Consider the following 17,988-nt stretch of genomic DNA (forward strand, 5'->3'; position numbering starts at 1 on the left):
GATTGAAAAGACCCATCGGTTTGCCCCGGCGGTTTGTTGTTTAGTTCCAACCAGGGAGAAAATTTGGGTATTGAAAAGAGAGTGCTGAGAGGTGAGTGGGTGGGCTAGGTCAGTCACAAGGCATCAGGCCATCACCTGGCTTTTCTGTTGTCATCTCAGATCGTGATTTCAATCCTCTCCAGAAGACACAACGACGAGAACGAACGCAATTCATGGCCCTCTTCGAGAAAGTTCTTGCGTGGGGGGATTTTTGATTCGTGTTGGCGCCATCCGCCATAGAGATTGAATGGTGCCTGGGCAGGTTGCCACCACCACGACGTCTACAAGTAACAGTGCCGTTAAGAAAGCTGTCGCGTCATGCGAAATGAATGGTGCCTGCTGAATGTCGCCGGCAACGCGCAACCTTCCGTTTCTATTTGGGCGCCAAGAACCGAGTGGTCGGGCAGCCGCAAGCCCTGGAAGCCCTGGCAGCCCAGCACCAGCACCAGCGGCCATCGCGCCCACGCCGCCCACAGCGACTCCGGCGCCCAAAGTTGCAGGCGTAGCCACCGCAACTGCATCACCACTGACGCTTTCGTCCCAAGATTTGGCCAACATTCACAACTTCGATAATATCACTCCCCGTTCCACTCACCACCCTCAACCGCACCCTCAACCGCACCCTCCTCGCAAATCCCTCGACCTCGCTCTACAGTCCTCCGCCCGAACCAGCATCGAATCCACCCGCTCCGATTTACTTCAAGATCCTCTTCCGCTGACCTTTGCCCCGACCATGGCGGCAGCACCGGGGGGCTACTCGTAAGTTTCCCGCCGCAAAGTGTCAACAACTCGATGAGCCCGTGTCTCCTCTGACGATTTCTGCAGGATCAACGTAAACGATCCCACCCTCATTTCCCTTGTCAACAAACTCCAAGATGTCTTCACAACCGTCGGGGTACGTCATCAGCCAATGCAATCCCGCAGTCGCCAGCTGTCCTGTTCCCCCCAAGCTGACCGTCTCTCTGCCAGGTCCAAAATCCTATTGATTTACCTCAAATTGTCGTAGTGGGTTCGCAATCCAGCGGCAAGAGCTCAGTCCTTGAGAACATAGTGGGAAGAGACTTGTAAGCGCAATCCTGCCTACATCCTATCCCGGCTCCCAATCAACCCGCTGACCCGTGTTCCAGTCTGCCTCGAGGCTCCGGAATCGTGACTCGCCGACCCCTCGTCCTACAATTGATCAACAGACCAGCTCCGGCCAAACTCCAGACAAATGGCGTCACCGAGGAGGAGATGAAGAAGTCCACCGACAGTCAAGCCAACGTGGATGAGTGGGGAGAATTCCTTCATCTTCCGGGCCAGAAATTTCACGATTTCAATAAGATCCGGGATGAAATCGTCAAGGAGACAGAAGCAAAGGCGGGCAGAAATGTCGGCATTTCACCACAACCCATAAACCTGCGGATATATTCCCCTAATGTGCTCACTCTCACATTGGTGGACTTGCCCGGCTTGACAAAAGTCCCTGTGGGAGATCAGCCGCGAGATATCGAGAAGCAGATTAAAGAGATGGTCCTAAAGCAAATACAAAAACCCAATGCAATCATTCTAGCAGTTACAGCTGCGAACGTCGATTTGGCCAATTCAGACGGCCTGAAACTGGCTCGGGAAGTCGACCCGGAAGGCCAAAGAACAATTGGTGTCCTGACCAAGATCGATCTGATGGACGCCGGTACCGACGTGGTCGATATTCTTGCCGGCCGTATCATCCCGCTCAGGCTTGGCTACGTCCCTGTCGTCAACCGAGGCCAACGCGATATTGAGAACAAGAAGCGAATAGATTTGGCCTTGAAAGCAGAAAAGGAATTCTTCGAAAACCACCCCTCTTACCGGAACAAGGCTTCATACTGCGGCACTCCGTACCTGGCCCGAAAACTCAACCTCATCTTAATGATGCATATCAAGCAGACACTCCCAGATATCAAGACCCGCATCGCGACTTCTCTGCAGAAATATAGCCAAGAATTGGAGCAGCTGGGTGCCGGTGACCTACTCGGGAACAACAGCTCAAATATCATCCTCAACATCATTACCGAATTCGCCAACGAATACCGGACTGTCCTGGATGGAAACAGCGCCGAACTGTCGAGCAACGAACTTTCGGGCGGTGCCAGAATTTCCTTTGTTTACCACGAGCTGTACTCGAACGGTATCAAGGCCGTTGATCCATTCGACCAGGTCAAGGATATCGATATTCGAACCATACTCTACAACTCGTCTGGCTCATCGCCTGCTCTCTTCGTCGGAACCACTGCTTTCGAACTCATTGTGAAACAACAAATTCGACGACTCGAGGAACCGTCGTTGAAATGTGTTTCTTTGGTTTACGATGAATTGGTCCGCATTCTGAGTCAGCTACTGCAGAAACAGCTGTTCCGGAGATACCCCCAGCTCAAAGAGAAATTCCACGGCGTCGTCATTTCGTTCTTCCGCAAGTCAATGGAGCCGACGAACAAGCTGGTCAAAGATCTAGTGGCAATGGAAGCGTGCTACATCAATACTGGCCATCCCGATTTTCTCAATGGTCATCGTGCGATGGCTATCGTGAACGACAGACATAATGCCAACAAGCCGACTCAAGTCGACCCCAAAACTGGTAAACCACTGCCGCCGCAGGTGCCACCTCGGGCCGCATCACCCAGTTTGCCTACTGATGGCTCCGACCAAAACTCGGGGTTCTTTGGATCATTCTTCGCCAGTAAGAATAAGAAGAAGATGGCCGCCATGGAACCGCCGCCAGCGACGCTCAAAGCCAGTGGAACACTGTCCGAGCGTGAGAACCAGGAAGTGGAAGTCATCAAGCTGTTGATCAACAGTTACTTCAACATTGTTCGGAGGACGATGATCGACATGGTACCGAAAGCAATCATGCTTAGTCTTGTACAGTGAGTGCCACTGAATCCATACGCCGATTCCCACCGCTAACAAAATACTCAGGTTCACCAAAGATGAAATGCAACGAGAATTGCTTGAACAACTGTACAGAACGCAGGAACTCGACGACCTCCTTAAGGAGAGCGACTATACTATCAGACGACGCAAGGAATGTCAACAAATGGTGGAAAGTTTGAGCAAAGCCAGCGAGATTGTCAGCCAAGTGCAGTAGAGTGGCAAGTGACAGCGGGCGTGTCAGACAGCAATCCTATCTCCGGAAAAAGAGCAAACCGAAGGCAGTCTCTCTGGCATGTGCTTGCAAAGCAGGCCGCATTCCGAGTTGTGTAGGAGGTCGGAGGAAGGACGGCCGCAACGGCGTATAACGAGACACAATGGAAGAACGGGCGGCAACCGGTCAATATCGGTTTTTGACCCGCATTTTACACGCAATCAGCTTTCAGCAGTTATGATACCACAGCCCTGCCGCATCTCTTTTCTGGAGCGATTTGGATTCGGGGCGGAAGGTTTAGATTAGAATGTAACTGACCAGGAACACGCTACGAAATCAGCATCAGTTATGGCACCGATGTTGGCGGGTGTTGGTAAGCGCAGTGGGGATAAGAGCAATTAATGGGAATTGATGGCGAGCGACAAAGATGGGAGTTTATGTAAGGATCCGCCAGCTGGGCGTCATAGGATACAAATGAACTGCCTCAGGCCAGAATGACATTCATTCAGCTTCCTGTCTCATTACGGAGTACGAGGTAATACATGTGAAACAGTTTTTTGCCGGACCAAAAGCGACACGTCTCATATCTCAGCCTTGCGCTCCGCAGGGTATGCAGTGGGATGCACTGCGTCATTGCTTGGCAAGGCAAGGCTGGCCATCGACACCATTCTCAGTGCACGTCACACACACAGGCAGACTTTATTCACTGCCTTTGCAAAATGTCAAAGCAAACGACCAGTGCCTGGAGCGCTGCGATCTCGTGGAAGCCCAATTGTGCCCGCGCCAGATCAATGGTGGGCAAGATTTCACCTCTCTCCACCTCCAACGTCAGTGATCTGAGTTGATCGGTAAAGGCCGAACTGTTCTGCTCCTAGAATCAAACTCCGATTCCTCTCGTTCTCCGATCCAATACGAACCATATATCCCTTCTCCTGAATAAAACTACGAGATCCATTCATGGCTGGGCGATATATTCCGCCAGCCCTCCGCGCGAGAGTTGGTGGTGACGGTGGTCAGAAACCTCGAAGCGGCAACGACAGTGAGAGCGGCTCTGGCTCTGTGCCCTCAGGTCTACGTGGAAGAGGTACGAGTCGAAAACTCACCGCACGATCAGACGCTCTCCCGGACGGAGATCTCTGCTCCGCGAAAGAAATCGAGCGCCGTTTCTGGCCGGACCCAGAATGTTGGACCTCGGGGGCAAAGCAGAAGACGTTGCATGATTCTGCTGCGACTCCGGGAGCGTTGAGTTACGTCCTGCTATTCAAGGATGCGAATCCCCGGTGGCCGGATGATGGAATCATCTTTACAAAGTCGAATTTGGAGTTGTTGCCCGCTGAACTTGCTAACAAACCTACCGAGAATGGAGCTACGGGTGAGGGTGGCGATGCTTCTTTCGCTTCGAATGGCACCAGTCACACAAATAACGGTGAAAGTGAAAGAGGTGGACAGGAACATGAAGGCCTCAAACAAGAGGACACTCTTGTATCTGCTCTTCCCACCAAATCCGACAAACCACATCATCTACAATACCAGCACCAACAGCCCATCGCAATCTTCACACAAGTCCGCCGCTCCCAAGGAAATTCCGCTCGTACCTTCAAATTCGCAGGCTACTACCACATCGTGTACCTTTCCTACCTTCAACCACACTCTCCAGAGCTCGTCCGCATGTTGGAGCTGAAGTGGAGTTTGACGAATCCCCGCACGGGACAGGTCAGACAGAGACAGAGAGATGCGAGTGCGTGGCAAGGGTCTCTGAATATGAGATGGGCAGTGATCAAGTTCGAGAGGGACGAGGAGGCGATGAAGAGTCTAGGGCCCCTGAAGATTGAGAGAGTTGAAGATGAGGACGACGAAGAATTTGAGAGTAGACCAGGGGGCGGTAGTGATGGAGGAAAGAGAAGGAGGGAAAAGAAGGGAGTCAACGAACTGCTGAGGGAGTTGAGGATGGGCGACGAGGCGAAGAAAGAGAACAAGCAAGACCAAGACGGGAAGGAGACCCTCGATGGGGGCGCGAATGGCGCAGACGAGGAGGCGCCCTGCAGATGTCTTGAGGAGGAACGCCAACGACCTGCTTGCCCAATGCTCAGCGATGCAGCAAAAACGACCCGTGGGGAATGAGCGAGGACTTGAATTGAGATTCTATCCGCCAGGTCCAGGGCCTTCTCCTTCTTCTTCTTCTTCTTCTTCTTCTTCTTCTTCTTCTTCTTCTTCTTCGCCGACATTTATCTCGATGTCCCCCGTGTCACTGGGCCTACCAAAACAAAATTAATTCCATGTACGAAATATCCACCCACTCGACAACTCAAAAATGGAAACGGCAAGTGAAATGGAAAAAAAGGGGAATGGGCATTATTTGAGTGAATGGAATGAGACTTGCAAGCACCTTGTACTCGGTCCTTCAACCACAAACCATGCGCGCCCATCGATACCCTGCCACCGCGCATATTACCTTGCTCGTATGTTTTACTCTCCTTGGGCCTCACATTTATGGCCTCCACGATTCTGCATTACTCTGTTCTCGTGGCTCGGACTGACGGACTGCATGAATGACTGTCGTCCCTGTGATTGGAAATAATTAGGAATCCGGAACGGAGGCGGAGGGAATCATGAAACAAAACCCCCTCCGCTCCCTTTACCCTTGCGAAGCTTGAAACGTAGCTCGTATTTGATGTACTGGTGGGGCGTGTACCCTTGTAGACGTATGTAGAGTGACATCATGCAATCATCACCTGCACATGGCGAGATGGGTCGGGATGCAGAAATGGTGAGATGGAAACGAGACTGGAAACGCATTATGGCATCATCTTTAGTCGGAATGACAGAGCGACGTCTTGCTTGTGCTTCCTATGAACTGAGCGAGTAAATCATTCAATGTCTACTAGATTGCTATTCAATCTGTCTGCAAGATAACTGTCTGGAGAGCCTGTTCTCTGCAAGCTCGACCGGGTTATGTAGTACATACAACAATGCCCTGTTGCCCGTATGCAATAGACGAAAAATGTCAACAAGATAACATGTGCCGGCGACTGTCGCAGTCCACCGTGGGGTATCAATGCAAATGAGTGGAAAAAACAGATAACAAGATTCCCTTCCCAACCGTTGAATGCAAAACCTCCCAACACCCTGCCACGTCATGATCATGGCCCATGATCTAGGACTGTTTCCATGACTTTGTCAGCCCCGTGCACGCGACCCTTTTGGAAAATATGCCATGAAATTGTGCCTTCAACATGTTCCCCTGTGATGTTTTCGGTAACTTTCATCCACTCATTGTCACCACTATTCATCATCTCTCAATGGTCTCATCGTGTTTCCAATCGCACAACGATCGCTCTGTTCAGACTCGGAAAATTCGCTTCTCGAGTGGGAGACTTGCCTCGTACTCAGCAACTTCGTTCCTCAACGCAAGACGATAAGCTTGCGGAAATCGATCCATGTAAGACTTCGGAATGTTCTGTTGCGTCATGTCCTCAACCCAGCCCCATTTCTTAAAGGTCGTGTACATTTTGCTGAGCTTGTTGACATCCACATTGCCAAACAACTGAAACTGGGCCTTCCCGACATTCAGCACCTTGAACTTGGGATTGTTCTCGCTAAGCTTCTCTAGGTTGTATTCTACAAACAATGTGAGGCCGAGGAAGCAGCGAGCCTTTTGGCACTTGTACAAGTCGGAGCTCATAGCCAAAACTTTGCAGAGCTTGACCTCTTCTGGATGAAGACCGGTGCAATCGCCAATGTCTTGAAGCTCTCTGATGTCCTTTAGTTCCTCTGCCGTGAACTCGCAGGGAGACAGACGAACAGATGGTCCGTTTTCTGGCAGCATGGCGTCTTTGAAAGCTTCATAGTTGATCTTATCCTCGGAGCGTCGGTTGAGGGTGTCTTTGATATTCCGGCAGAGTGACTCGCTTGGTCCCCTCGGCTTGTCTGAGTTGCGGGTTCTGGTGTTCTTCGATTTGCTGTCTGGGCCTCGCTGGGCTGTCTTTGGTTTGCTATCGGGGACCACTTTGTACTTCTTGACGCTTTTGATGGACTCGACCTCATTTGCCTCCTGATCCCTGGCGACTTTGACATAGACCATTTGGGTCTCTTCGTCTCCCTGATAGTTGCGTTTCACTCCTCTGGTTCTGCTGAGCGGTTCCACAGTGGCCTCCAACACAGTATTCACGATGTGTGCCTTCTTTTCCTTGGGGGGGTGAGCTACAGCTTGGCGACTGGGTGGTCGTTCACTAGTAGCGGCAAGTTTTGATTTCAAACCAGGTCTAGCTGTAACGACTGATCTAGACACCCCTCGGAGAGACGATTCTAGGGGAATCCACTCCAAAGGAGATGGGCGGCCATTAAAGAGATGGTTTCTGATGTACAACAAGACCGAATCCCTGTCGTCGGCGGGGTACTGTGGGAGGAGCCCCACGAAAGCCAGCCGCTTGAGGCTATTCCATGGCCCTGGCGAGCACGACGTGGGGTCCCATACCGTGTCAGCCCCGAGCCCAGGCTCGTACCAAGTGATGTGGTATTTCATGAAAAGCTCCAATCTGTTGAGAAGCTCGGTTGCACGAACCAGACGGCGCTCTCTCGGCACCATTCCCTCATCAACATAGTAGATCTCGTCAGGGTATTTGCGAACCACCTCACGGAATCTCTGGAAGCGTTGAAGAATGAGGTCGTAGTCTTGAGCCGTTCTCAGAGGAACAGCCACTTGATAATCGTCGGCTGCCCAGGAGGCGCGGGGTTGAGGGATCGGTTGAGGAATCGAAACCGGTTCGGGTCCAAAGAGTCCGGGTCCCTGAATAGAGGCGGCGGAGGAGGAGGAGGATTGAGAAGGGCTTCGCGACATGCCGGGAGTTGGCGGTAGGGACCCCACGTTGCCAAACACCAGCACAGGGTCATTGCTCTTGTTATCTTGCGAAGCAATGTCGGCAAAGTCGTGCACGGGGGGGTCGGGAGGAGTGATGAGATGGTTCTGGGTGAGTGCTGCCATGTTGGTCTTGCATGTGGCAAGAAGATCGGGACCCTCCTTGGAAGGGATGAGAGGCTCGGAAGCCATATTGGTCTGTTCTGATGGAAACGAGTCGAGGGGGATTTCGGGCTCTGAGTCCCCGCGCATGTGAGATATCTGATCCACCTCTTTCTGATCAACAAGTTGCGGTTGGTGAAGAATGGGATTGAGCGGAGGAGAGGGGATTGATATAGGATGTTGCGCCGTCACGGGGTTGGAGGTCCTCCTGGTGAAGTAGGTCCTCGTCGCTGGAGAGGCTAGCGAGTACCGCAGTTGACCCAAGTTTTGAGTTTGAGGTTCCGTCGGTTCGCGACCTGGCTTTGAATGTGAGTCAAAGGCAAAGCGCACAGTGTCCAGGGTCAGTGAGTGTGGTTCAAGGCTGAAAAATTGATGCTGAGAAATGGCGGCAGGTAAGATATTTGTAGTCCAACAGATATTCCAGGCGGCAGCGACCCCTTCAATACAGCGATGAATGGCGGAGAGTTAATATCGTGAGTAGAAAGGATGTTTGTGACTATTGAATGGGTCAATGGAAGGATTCAATGGGGAGGAGCAATTGAGACAGAACAATGGGTGATGGTAGGATGGTATGAATAGCAGGTGCGGCAGCGAGTGAAGGTGGTGGCGGCGGTGCGGCAGGCAGAAAAACATGGCAATGCAGAGTAATCCATTGGGAGGGGGATGAATCAGGATATGCGTCATTCTCAGGTGGTACTACGGGGAGGCGAAAAGTAGAGAAGGTCAGGCAAACAGATTGAACAATCAAGTGTTTGCAGTGCAGCACCACGACCTTGTGATTTGGTGAGCAAAGGCCCTGCTCGAGTGCGGGTGAGAGTGAGTGGTGGCGGATTGCGGGATCAGGCGGTGACTAGAGTAAGAAGTCAGAAGGTCGGCACCATGGGCAGCCATGGCGAGAGCATAAAAAGCGTCAGGAGCCTGAGCCTGAGCCGCGCGAATCCAGGCTGGTGCCGGGTCAGGCAGTGAAGGAAGACAATGGTTCGCATTGGAAGTATCTGGTAAGAAGCAGTCAGGTGGCAGAAGACACTCGAGAGGAAGAAGGAAGAGAGAGGAAACGTGTGTGGCGGCCAGAGGCAGAAAGCAGAGGTTGCGGGCTTGGCACAGTGAGTCAGAAGACCCTCCAGGACCCCCTCACCAACTCGGCGAGGTCGGTACTGGCTCGCTGGGTACCCAATACCGAGTACAGGTACGAGGGACTTGGGGGGATAACAGCCCCTCCGCAGATTCGATCGAACTCGGTGAATCGCAAGGCCTAGTACGCTAGCCTGACTAGGGCCAAGCTGGCTCGTGACCAGGCTCCAAGGCACTCGGTGGGCCCGGCATGCCCCGGAACAACTCTAACAAGTATATCCGGTATTTCGGCACTGCTGCTGCACAGTATTACGAGGTACTATCGGTGCCTATAAACTGGCCACATCCTCCAGCTGCCATCTTGAATGAAGGCATCGGCACTCTCTCTACTTGGATCTTGGGCTTTATTTGTTCTGTAAACGGAGGAGCCATCAGTTCTAATTTGTTTTTCCTGTCGATAATACACTTGTACCCCAGAACTTCCTCGTATTGTATCATGACTGCGGATACAGCAGGCTGCCACTACTCATACCCTGTGGAACACTCGGTCAAACTCTGCCATCAAAAAAGGCGTGCCATGCACGTGGCTACCACCGACCTTGTACCGATTGAAGATTCCCTAGCTTCTACTGCAAACTGCATACTGACACACGCCCTTCTTCACGACCCATACGGCATTGCTCTACCAAACCGGTAATTTGAACCAATCTGGAATTCCCATCCCGAAACATCTCCCATCTCCTCCTCCTCCTCCGCATTGTCCTGCACTTTGCATATCATCTATATATACACCGACACGAGCCTCAACCTCGTCAAGAAAGTTGTGTAAGTTGCTTTTGACCCCATTCACTGTACTAACTCCAGCCTCCATTTCCCTTTTTTCTTGTCGGTTTAGGTGGCCAACATCCCAACACAATGGCTTCCCCTCCCGTCCACTACCTGTTACCCATCTTTCCTGGATTCCAACTTCTCGACCTCGCTGGTCCACTGGATATCCTGAATATACTTTCCGCTCAACTTGATCCGGATAAGTATCCTCTATCTTTGACTTTCATCGCTGAGACACTGGACCCGGTCCCGGTCAAGCCTATCCCGCCAAAATCGGCCAACTGGACGTTCGACCTGCCAAACGCGCTTCCACAGACAAACGGCAAAATCAACACCAGCTTCAATGAGTATCTACAACCAGACACCACCTATGCAGATTTTTGGGAGGCCCTCCGTGCTGGCAAACCAGGACCCCACATTGACGTTCTTCTCATTCCCGGCGGCATCGGCACTCGACTTAGGCGAGTTCACCCAGATGGTAGCAAGACATCTAATATCCAGAGTCTTCTCGACTTTGTGCCCAAAGTGGTGCCCCACATATCCACCGCCATCTTGACTGTTTGTACAGGATCCGATGCACTTGCACAGACTGGGTTACTCAACGCCCGCCGCGCGACTACCAACATATCTCGCTGGGCAGACACAACCGGCCGCAATCCCAAAGTTTCGTGGGTAAATTTTGCTCGGTGGGTCCGGAGCCTTCCCTCTGAAGCGCGAGGCCACGACAGCGCCCCCATCGAGATCTGGACTTCTGCCGGGATAAGTGCGGGCATGGATCTGACTTTGGCGTTCGTCGAGCAATTCTATGGAGGACAAGACGTGGCCAGAGGCCTGGCAAAGGCTCTGGAGTACGACTGGCGCGAAATTGCGGAGGGTGAGAGGGATCCTTTGTATGAGAAGTATTATGCGGTTTGACCTAATATTTCGCGCAACCGGCGGGGAGTGGGAATAACTCGCCGGTAGCTGGATATTTTGACCAAATGGATGGCTAAAGGGACTCTCGGGGTTTTCGCCGTTCAGAAAGGGATGCGACATTTGGAGGCCCAGACGGACCCAGATGGAACTCCAATATAGCTCTTTGCTTTCCTTGGTACGGTTGAGGCCATTCTTTTCCTCGACAAAATCAGTCGGTCGCGACATCGGAAGTCCCAGGTAATCTTCTTCATGGCACAAGCTTGAACCATATCCACTTGATGGGGGAGCTAAGCGGGGACATGACAGCCTTGTTGAGTTTGTTGTGTATTTTATCGGTGGGTCAACCAAATATGCGCCACATGTGGAGTGGGCTTCTGCGATTTACAGAGGAATTGCCCCCGACCCGCTACCCATTCTCCCCAGGCTCATTCACCACCTCAGGGAAGCCAGAAGGAAGAGAATTCTAGGTCCAATGTCAACCTAGATTCTAGGAAGAGAGATGTTGTTTTCTCCAGCAGCTCGACTATTTTTCATTCATTCGAGTGTGTCTCAGATGGAATCGGTTATGGGTGGAGCATTTGGTTGATGTGCAGTGCCCAGAGCCTCAAGCGTCTTTCGCCTCAACGTACATGTACCCTCGTCTCCGATCTTGCACGAATTGCATCTCATTTCCTGGATACTCAGATTTCCACGACCTGTCTTTCGCCGACTTCACAAACCCTATCCACTTCCAGCTTTGCCGGGGTCCTTATTGCTCTGCCTTTATATTGTAGCATTTTGTTCTTCGAGATCTCCTCGAGCCTGACATATCCCCTCGACCGATATTGCGCTACCCTTGTTGATCGCTGGCATCACTTCGTTTTTCAGAGCCATTCGATATGTTTTTCTGCTTTGGCACTCCCAAGTGGAACATCGGACATTGGACCGCTACCGACCTAGAGCCTTCCTATACTATCAACGTTTGCCTTGAAGAAGTTGGACTCTTGCGGTGCGCCCGCGTCAATGGCATAGACAGGGATAGGTATCCCAAGCAGGGATTCAGAGTCTTCGGGAAACGCGGCTGCCGGTCAGCTCTCGCTAAACTTCGTATCCTTGACGAGAAAAGGAAACGCCAAAAGCATTCCACGACAAGGTACACGTCAGAAAGAATGAGGCCCACCGACCTCACGCGACATAGGGTCAACCACAAATTTCACCGCATACACAACAGAAGAGACGTTGTCTTGACAATTACCAACGATAATGAAAAAGACAGATACCAAGAAGAAGAGGGGTGGAAATGCGGGTGCCTCTTTTCCCTCGAGACAATCCCCGGTACCTCAGAACCTACGATGACAACGGTAACAACTTCGACAACGACAATTACGACGACAAAGACAGTTCCGAAGAAACGGCCACCATAACGAACCTACGAGATTGGCGATGGAGACGAGAGGATGTGTCAGCGAAACGGCGCTGGCCCCCCACCTCCTCGCCGTACCAGCGAACTTCACCTTTCGTAGGATCGCAGAATCGAAAACACAGAGGGCATTAACACTGGATCCTGCATCTAGGAGTGCTCCATTGCCATTAGAGAGGACAAATTATTAGCTAGGCGGCCTCTATCAGTCTATCACCTTTTCTATTATCTTTCTGTACGATTACAGCGATACGATGAAAACGAGGACGATCACAACCACAACGACAATAACTATAACGATGACTACAACTTCGACAATCAGTGTTCAGAATCCTCTTCAACAGGAATATTAACACTCGGTAATACAGCTCAAGTTCAGAATACCTTACTGGGGAATGCTTTTTCTCGACATATTCCATAATTATCAACTCCGACCTTGACAAAACACCCTGGAGCGTTCTTGGCTGGGATTAGCTTGGGCTCCCGCCGTTCCATGAAATGTCCCCCGTCCTCGTCGAAGAATCTTGTGTTTTGGACAGTGGCTGGAGCGACAGGAGACCCAATGCGAGAGAAGGAAACAATAATGGCTGGAAGCAAGCGCCGAACGAGCGAGTGATGTATCTCTTTGTAGCTTTGTATGGCGATATGGATAGAAGCAAAGAGCGGAAGGCTGCAAGGGGGGTTCTTCAAAAGGCTTAGCTTCTCACTTGGGGGGATGCTGTTACTGGCTGGGGCCTGGTCACTAGGTTGCAGAGGGCACCTAAAACAGGTTGATAGGTGCCGCCTTAATACATTTGGAGGCGCGGTGGACTGGGGAGCTTATTACGGAGTGGCCCCTATCGCCCCCTCCAAATGACGTTATAAGAAACAGGAAGAAAAAGCCTCATGGCGTCGCGTGTTTGCTTTCCTCACTCGGGCGATCTCAAAAGCAAGGAAGTGACCCCGCAGTGACATAACAGGCTGCTGCAGTTGTCAATAAATATCGCTGCCTGGCCCTGCTGTACCTTGATTGCAACTGCTCTTTTCCCCTTCCACCTAATACTTTCTTTATTTTTACCCGCTCACAGCCCCTAGCGACTCGATACCAGTTTCGCCTCGACTTCAATCGAAACCTCCAAAAAAAATGATTCAAAACATCCTCTTGCAGCTCTTCCTGGCTGCCCTCGCCCTTGCGGCTCCCCTGACCGACGGCGGTGACGCGACCTTGCACACCATGGGGAAGGACATGATCGGCTACGGGACAGGCGGTGGCATTGTTGGGCTGATTGTTCTGGTCCTTGACGTCTTGGTCTTCAGTATGTGCTCACTCACTCACTCACTCAACTAATTTAGTCCTCCCTTTTCATTGTCCTTTTCCCTGCCTCAGAGGAACGAGAGGAGCATGATGTAATGCCACAAGAACGTTGGAACACATTTCGATGATTGCAAAACGCATTGGCTAACAGGCAACCCCAACAATAGTTGAGGTCCTGAAGTCAAACCGACCACCAAGTCACAAACTGCTTTGGTGTCTCATTGTCTTCCTCTTCCCCATCTTGGGAATGCTCATCTACTTCCTGTTCTCGAACCGCGAGGCTCATAAGACTAGTGGCGCCTACGAGCCTTTGCCTTGAGTGCGAATCATAATAGACTGGCTCCGTCAGTTCGGACAACGAAGATCAGCGGGAGAATGGTGCTGCTTTACAAGGCGGTCTGGAGAGTTCTGGTCGCATGATGTATGTTGTTAGAAGAAGGGGATAAGGGTCGGCTGGGTGACTTTGTGCGGGCCGGAGTACAGGCTGAGGATTTGTCGTGAAGAGTGCGGACACAGAGATCATGGTGGAATTCGGAAAGCAGTGGGCGATGACACGTGAAGTGACGGCCGTGAAGTCTATGATGACAACAACGGCCGCTCCTTGATCATTCCCTGAGGAATGTCCAGACAATCACCTGGTTGGTGTTTCAAGTTTCAGCTACCTGGTGGGCGTTCGATTCTTTTGCAGTGAGCCATTAATAAACGCATCATGGTAGAAACCAACATTAATACAATCCCCTCGGTCGTTCGTCTGCAGATGGTCTGAGCTGCAACATGGAGATACATCTTCCGCTGAACATGGGTCTGGTGGCTTTTGGTATCGATGGTGTTGACCGGGTCAATGATATCAAAGCGCCGGACGACCTTTGTATAGTATAGCAGAACACCAGCGCGGAAGGAAAGTCCATCACCATCACCATCACCATCACCATCATCGGCGTGAGGAACTCACCCGCCCACCGCTCTGGGTGCGGCGGAACGGGAGCTGGAAACAACCAAGAGAGACAGAGACAGAGAGCCACCATAGTGCCACACAGACATGTCGAGTACATGGTCTTTATAAATGCTTGCACGGAGTATACCTACCTCGACCAAGGCCTTTGTTCAACTCCATCAGCGCGATGCCCTTGCCCCAGGCAGGTGAACCCGGCGGCGGTGAGGGATAGGTCCCAGGCCCGGCCGTCGATTCCCTCTTCGAGGTTCGGGACTTCTTTTCCAGTAGTCTGGACGAGGAATGTTAACTCATGACTTCTAACGGTTCACTGTGCCCAAGGATCTTACTCCTGACATTTGTCTTCGCTCCCAGCTCTCCGTGGCATCTCTCGTCCTATTCAGACAAAAAGATTGTTGATCCGCCGGTCAATCTTTGTGCTTTTGTACGAGTGGCCTTTTCTGGACAGCGAACGAGGAGCTGTCGTGACTCGGACGAATTCACGATCAGTAGGAAAATGTATTCAGAAAACGGCAACCATCATGGTGGTGGTGATGGTGGTGGGAAGACGCTGGAAGGTCATCAGTCATTATCATATTCGGAGGTACCCTCGCGGGACACCCTATTCACCAGCTCAGCATCATGAGGGCAGTGCGAAGTGCTCCGTCCACATTGTACCGTATTCACTTCCGTAGAATCTCTTCCATGGTGAGATCTAGGTCCCCTTTCGAGTTGACGAACATCCATGGCTGAAAAAAAAAGCAAACAAGACACGAGCCAGGGATATGCTTAAGCTTGCGGTAGGACACAACAGTACTGTTACACAAACCATGAGAAAGTAGCTACCCCAAGAAATCCCAGACAAGCTGGGTCTGTGGAGCTTCACGAACGGAAATTCCGGAGGTAATTCCAACGGAAAGCATGGTGAATTGGAAGGGAAATCTTGAATGACATGGGCCTTTCTCGGCAGACAGTCCAAGTTCAAACTTCTCCATTGAGCGGCTTTACCATTCATTCGGCGGAAACCTTTTCCTTCTTGCAACTCACTTGATGAGAGAGATGGTTCATGACTGAAGGATAGGAAGGAGTTTCAGAGCGGGCGAAGCAGAACAGAGCGATTGAGAGTCGGTAGTGACCATTCTTGCCCTTCATCGCTGGCCATGGGCCAGACCTACGGAAGACATGGATTAGAGGCACGATATCCTGCCAGCTCAAATTTCGAAAAGCCCGCGTATCTGTAGGTAGGGGCATGGGAGTGCTCAGTAGACATGTGGGGGAACTGCACTCACGCATTAGGCCATGCATCACGACCGACCGTTGACACATGTCAGATGGAGGTGGTCGAGGGGCTTAGCTGTCGATGTCGAAAAGGGCTACCAGGCATTGAGCCGCAGCCCGTGAGCCCCTGCGGCCAGGCCGCCCTAGCGGCGTCATCCTTTGCAGCTGTGTCACTCTGTTTGGTCCTGGATGTGAATGGGCGAACAGCCAAGGATACACGACATCCGCGGCAGCTAGCTTTGAGGCCGGCTGTGTGTAACTAGAAAGCTGCGAAACAGTTGGATCAGTCGTCTAATTGGTATCCGACTGTTTTTTGCACGGCTGCATCTTCTTGACAGGTGATGTGTTGCAGGCAGAGAAAACGAGCCATGGGGAAGGATTTCATTGCTGTCTTCTCGTCCTCGAGTCAACTCGTGTCTGGCTTACATTCTCCGCTTCGCTTGGATAGCCCTTGAATCCCCTTGCTGGTTAAGTGCGAGCATTCAGCTCCATTTCACCGAACATCTCCCAAGTTTGGTGATCTTCAAATGCTTCGCGGCTGCCCAAAATGTCAGTGTCCGGTAGCGACAGTGCATTAGAGGCAATCAGTGATCCCGTGGTAAGTGGTGACCTGGAGACGTACTCTAGCAATTCAATCGCAATTGACTGGCACAGGATGACGGCAATGGCCCAGCTGTGGATGAGACAGATTCCGGATACTGGGACCGAGACTCTACTACGCAGTCGGTGACAGCTAGCATCTACGAATATGAGAGGCGGTATAATCGCACCTATCACTCCTTCCATAGAGGCAAGTATTTGATGCCCAATGACGAGTCGGAGCAGGACAGAATCGACATCAACTACCATGCCGTCCGTCTGTCGTTAAGGAACACTTTATTCTTTGCCCCTATTCCCAACCCACGGGCGATTCTCGATATTGGGACTGGAACAGGTGTGTGGGCGCTGGACGCTGGTGAAGCCCATCCGGAGGCAATTGTCATTGGCACTGATCTGAGTCCAATTCAACCGCATTTCGTACCAACAAATTTGAGCTTCGAGATCGCAGACGCCGACGAAGAGTGGACATTTGGCCATAGATTCGACTTGATCCACTGCAGGATCATGAACGACTTCACTTTGCGGAGTTGGCCTCATTATTTCGAGCAGGCAATGCAATGGCTCACCCCGGGAGGTTGGGTTGAATGCCAGGAATCCGACTACAATCGTCGGAGTGACGATAACACTCTCCCTCCCAACAGTCGGCTCAGCTTTTGGGAACGCGAATGGACGAGAGGGATGGAAAAGACGGGTCTGGGCGGGTTTTGCAGACCTGAGCTCGTTATGGAGCAGATGCGGAACGCAGGCTTTGTCAATGTCAGCTGCCGCAGGTTCAAAATCCCCATAGGCCCCTGGCCCAAGGATTCAACGCTCAGACAGGCCGGAATGTGTGGCCTTGTCAATATACTTGACGGCATCCAAGGGCTGAGTCTGAAGGTATTCAGGGAACTCTTGGAATACTCATTTGAGGAGCTTGAGAGCTTGTTGACGGACTGTCGACGAGAGGCTAGAGACCGCACCATTCACAGCTACTGGCCGCTGTAAGTGATCTGGGCCTTGCTCCCTGGACAGTTGTCCCTTCTGCTGACAGCTTCTTAGATTTGTTATACTTGGGCAGAAGCCCATTGAGGAGCAGACTCAAGCAGGTGCCCCAGCGCAGACCCCCTAGGTATTGAATGCTACATCGCGGGATATCAGAGGTCGGCAAGTGTGAGGTCCCATAACAGTTCGTAAATGTACTGGATTGTGGTTTGTTGGTTCTGGTTGATACTTGAATTACTCAGAAGGCGGGCGACTGGGACACGAGGTGGCGGTCGTTTGCTTCTAAAATAGTTCGTCTTGCTGAACTGGATTTTGTGCTTGCTCCTGGAGATCGGCTTCTGGGGTGTGGTGTCGCCAGTGTGACCGATACCAAGTAGATCCATCCTTCAAAGGGGATGTGGTGACGGGCGGTCACCGGCGGCAAAAGCATCGTCCTCTTCTAGCTCCTCAGGGGCTAATAGGCTAGTATTAGTATTTGGTCCATTGGGATATTACTTCGATCTCTGCAGTTTAACAAGCTCAAGTCTCCTTG

The 17,988-nt window shown here is 51.7% G+C and overlaps 6 protein-coding genes across 6 annotated transcripts; 5 read left to right on the top strand and 1 right to left on the bottom strand.

Annotated features, from left to right (window-relative positions):
* Nucleotides 1–382: 382 nt before the first annotated feature.
* A1O5_07148 (dynamin GTPase) lies at nt 383–3,145 on the top strand (the record flags this gene model as incomplete). The annotated part of the gene is made up of 5 exons (XM_007747737.1): nt 383–798; nt 865–934; nt 1,009–1,103; nt 1,167–2,924; nt 2,977–3,145. The coding sequence occupies 5 exons, from the start codon at nt 383–385 to the stop codon at nt 3,143–3,145; spliced, it is 2,508 nt and encodes an 835-aa protein (XP_007745927.1).
* A 954-nt stretch (nt 3,146–4,099) lies between these two features.
* On the top strand, nt 4,100–5,263 carry A1O5_07149 (uncharacterized protein; the record flags this gene model as incomplete). The annotated part of the gene is made up of 1 exon (XM_007747738.1): nt 4,100–5,263. The coding sequence occupies one exon, from the start codon at nt 4,100–4,102 to the stop codon at nt 5,261–5,263; it is 1,164 nt and encodes a 387-aa protein (XP_007745928.1).
* Nucleotides 5,264–6,482: 1,219 nt separating this feature from the next.
* A1O5_07150 (uncharacterized protein) lies at nt 6,483–8,189 on the bottom strand (the record flags this gene model as incomplete). Its single annotated transcript, XM_007747739.1, has 1 exon — nt 6,483–8,189. One exon carries the CDS (start codon nt 8,187–8,189, stop codon nt 6,483–6,485), a length of 1,707 nt encoding a protein of 568 aa, XP_007745929.1.
* A 1,956-nt stretch (nt 8,190–10,145) lies between these two features.
* Nucleotides 10,146–10,973, top strand: A1O5_07151 (uncharacterized protein; the record flags this gene model as incomplete). Its single annotated transcript, XM_007747740.1, has 1 exon — nt 10,146–10,973. The coding sequence occupies one exon, from the start codon at nt 10,146–10,148 to the stop codon at nt 10,971–10,973; it is 828 nt and encodes a 275-aa protein (XP_007745930.1).
* Nucleotides 10,974–13,495: 2,522 nt separating this feature from the next.
* A1O5_07152 (uncharacterized protein) lies at nt 13,496–13,985 on the top strand (the record flags this gene model as incomplete). The annotated part of the gene is made up of 2 exons (XM_007747741.1): nt 13,496–13,667; nt 13,834–13,985. 2 exons carry the CDS (start codon nt 13,496–13,498, stop codon nt 13,983–13,985), a joined length of 324 nt encoding a protein of 107 aa, XP_007745931.1.
* A 2,437-nt stretch (nt 13,986–16,422) lies between these two features.
* On the top strand, nt 16,423–17,583 carry A1O5_07153 (uncharacterized protein; the record flags this gene model as incomplete). The annotated part of the gene is made up of 3 exons (XM_007747742.1): nt 16,423–16,473; nt 16,530–17,455; nt 17,514–17,583. 3 exons carry the CDS (start codon nt 16,423–16,425, stop codon nt 17,581–17,583), a joined length of 1,047 nt encoding a protein of 348 aa, XP_007745932.1.
* Nucleotides 17,584–17,988: the final 405 nt, after the last annotated feature.

The sequence above is a fragment of the Cladophialophora psammophila genome, assembly GCF_000585535.1.
Source record: "Cladophialophora psammophila CBS 110553 chromosome Unknown aczJe-supercont1.10, whole genome shotgun sequence".
NCBI classification, from domain to species: domain Eukaryota; kingdom Fungi; phylum Ascomycota; class Eurotiomycetes; order Chaetothyriales; family Herpotrichiellaceae; genus Cladophialophora; species Cladophialophora psammophila.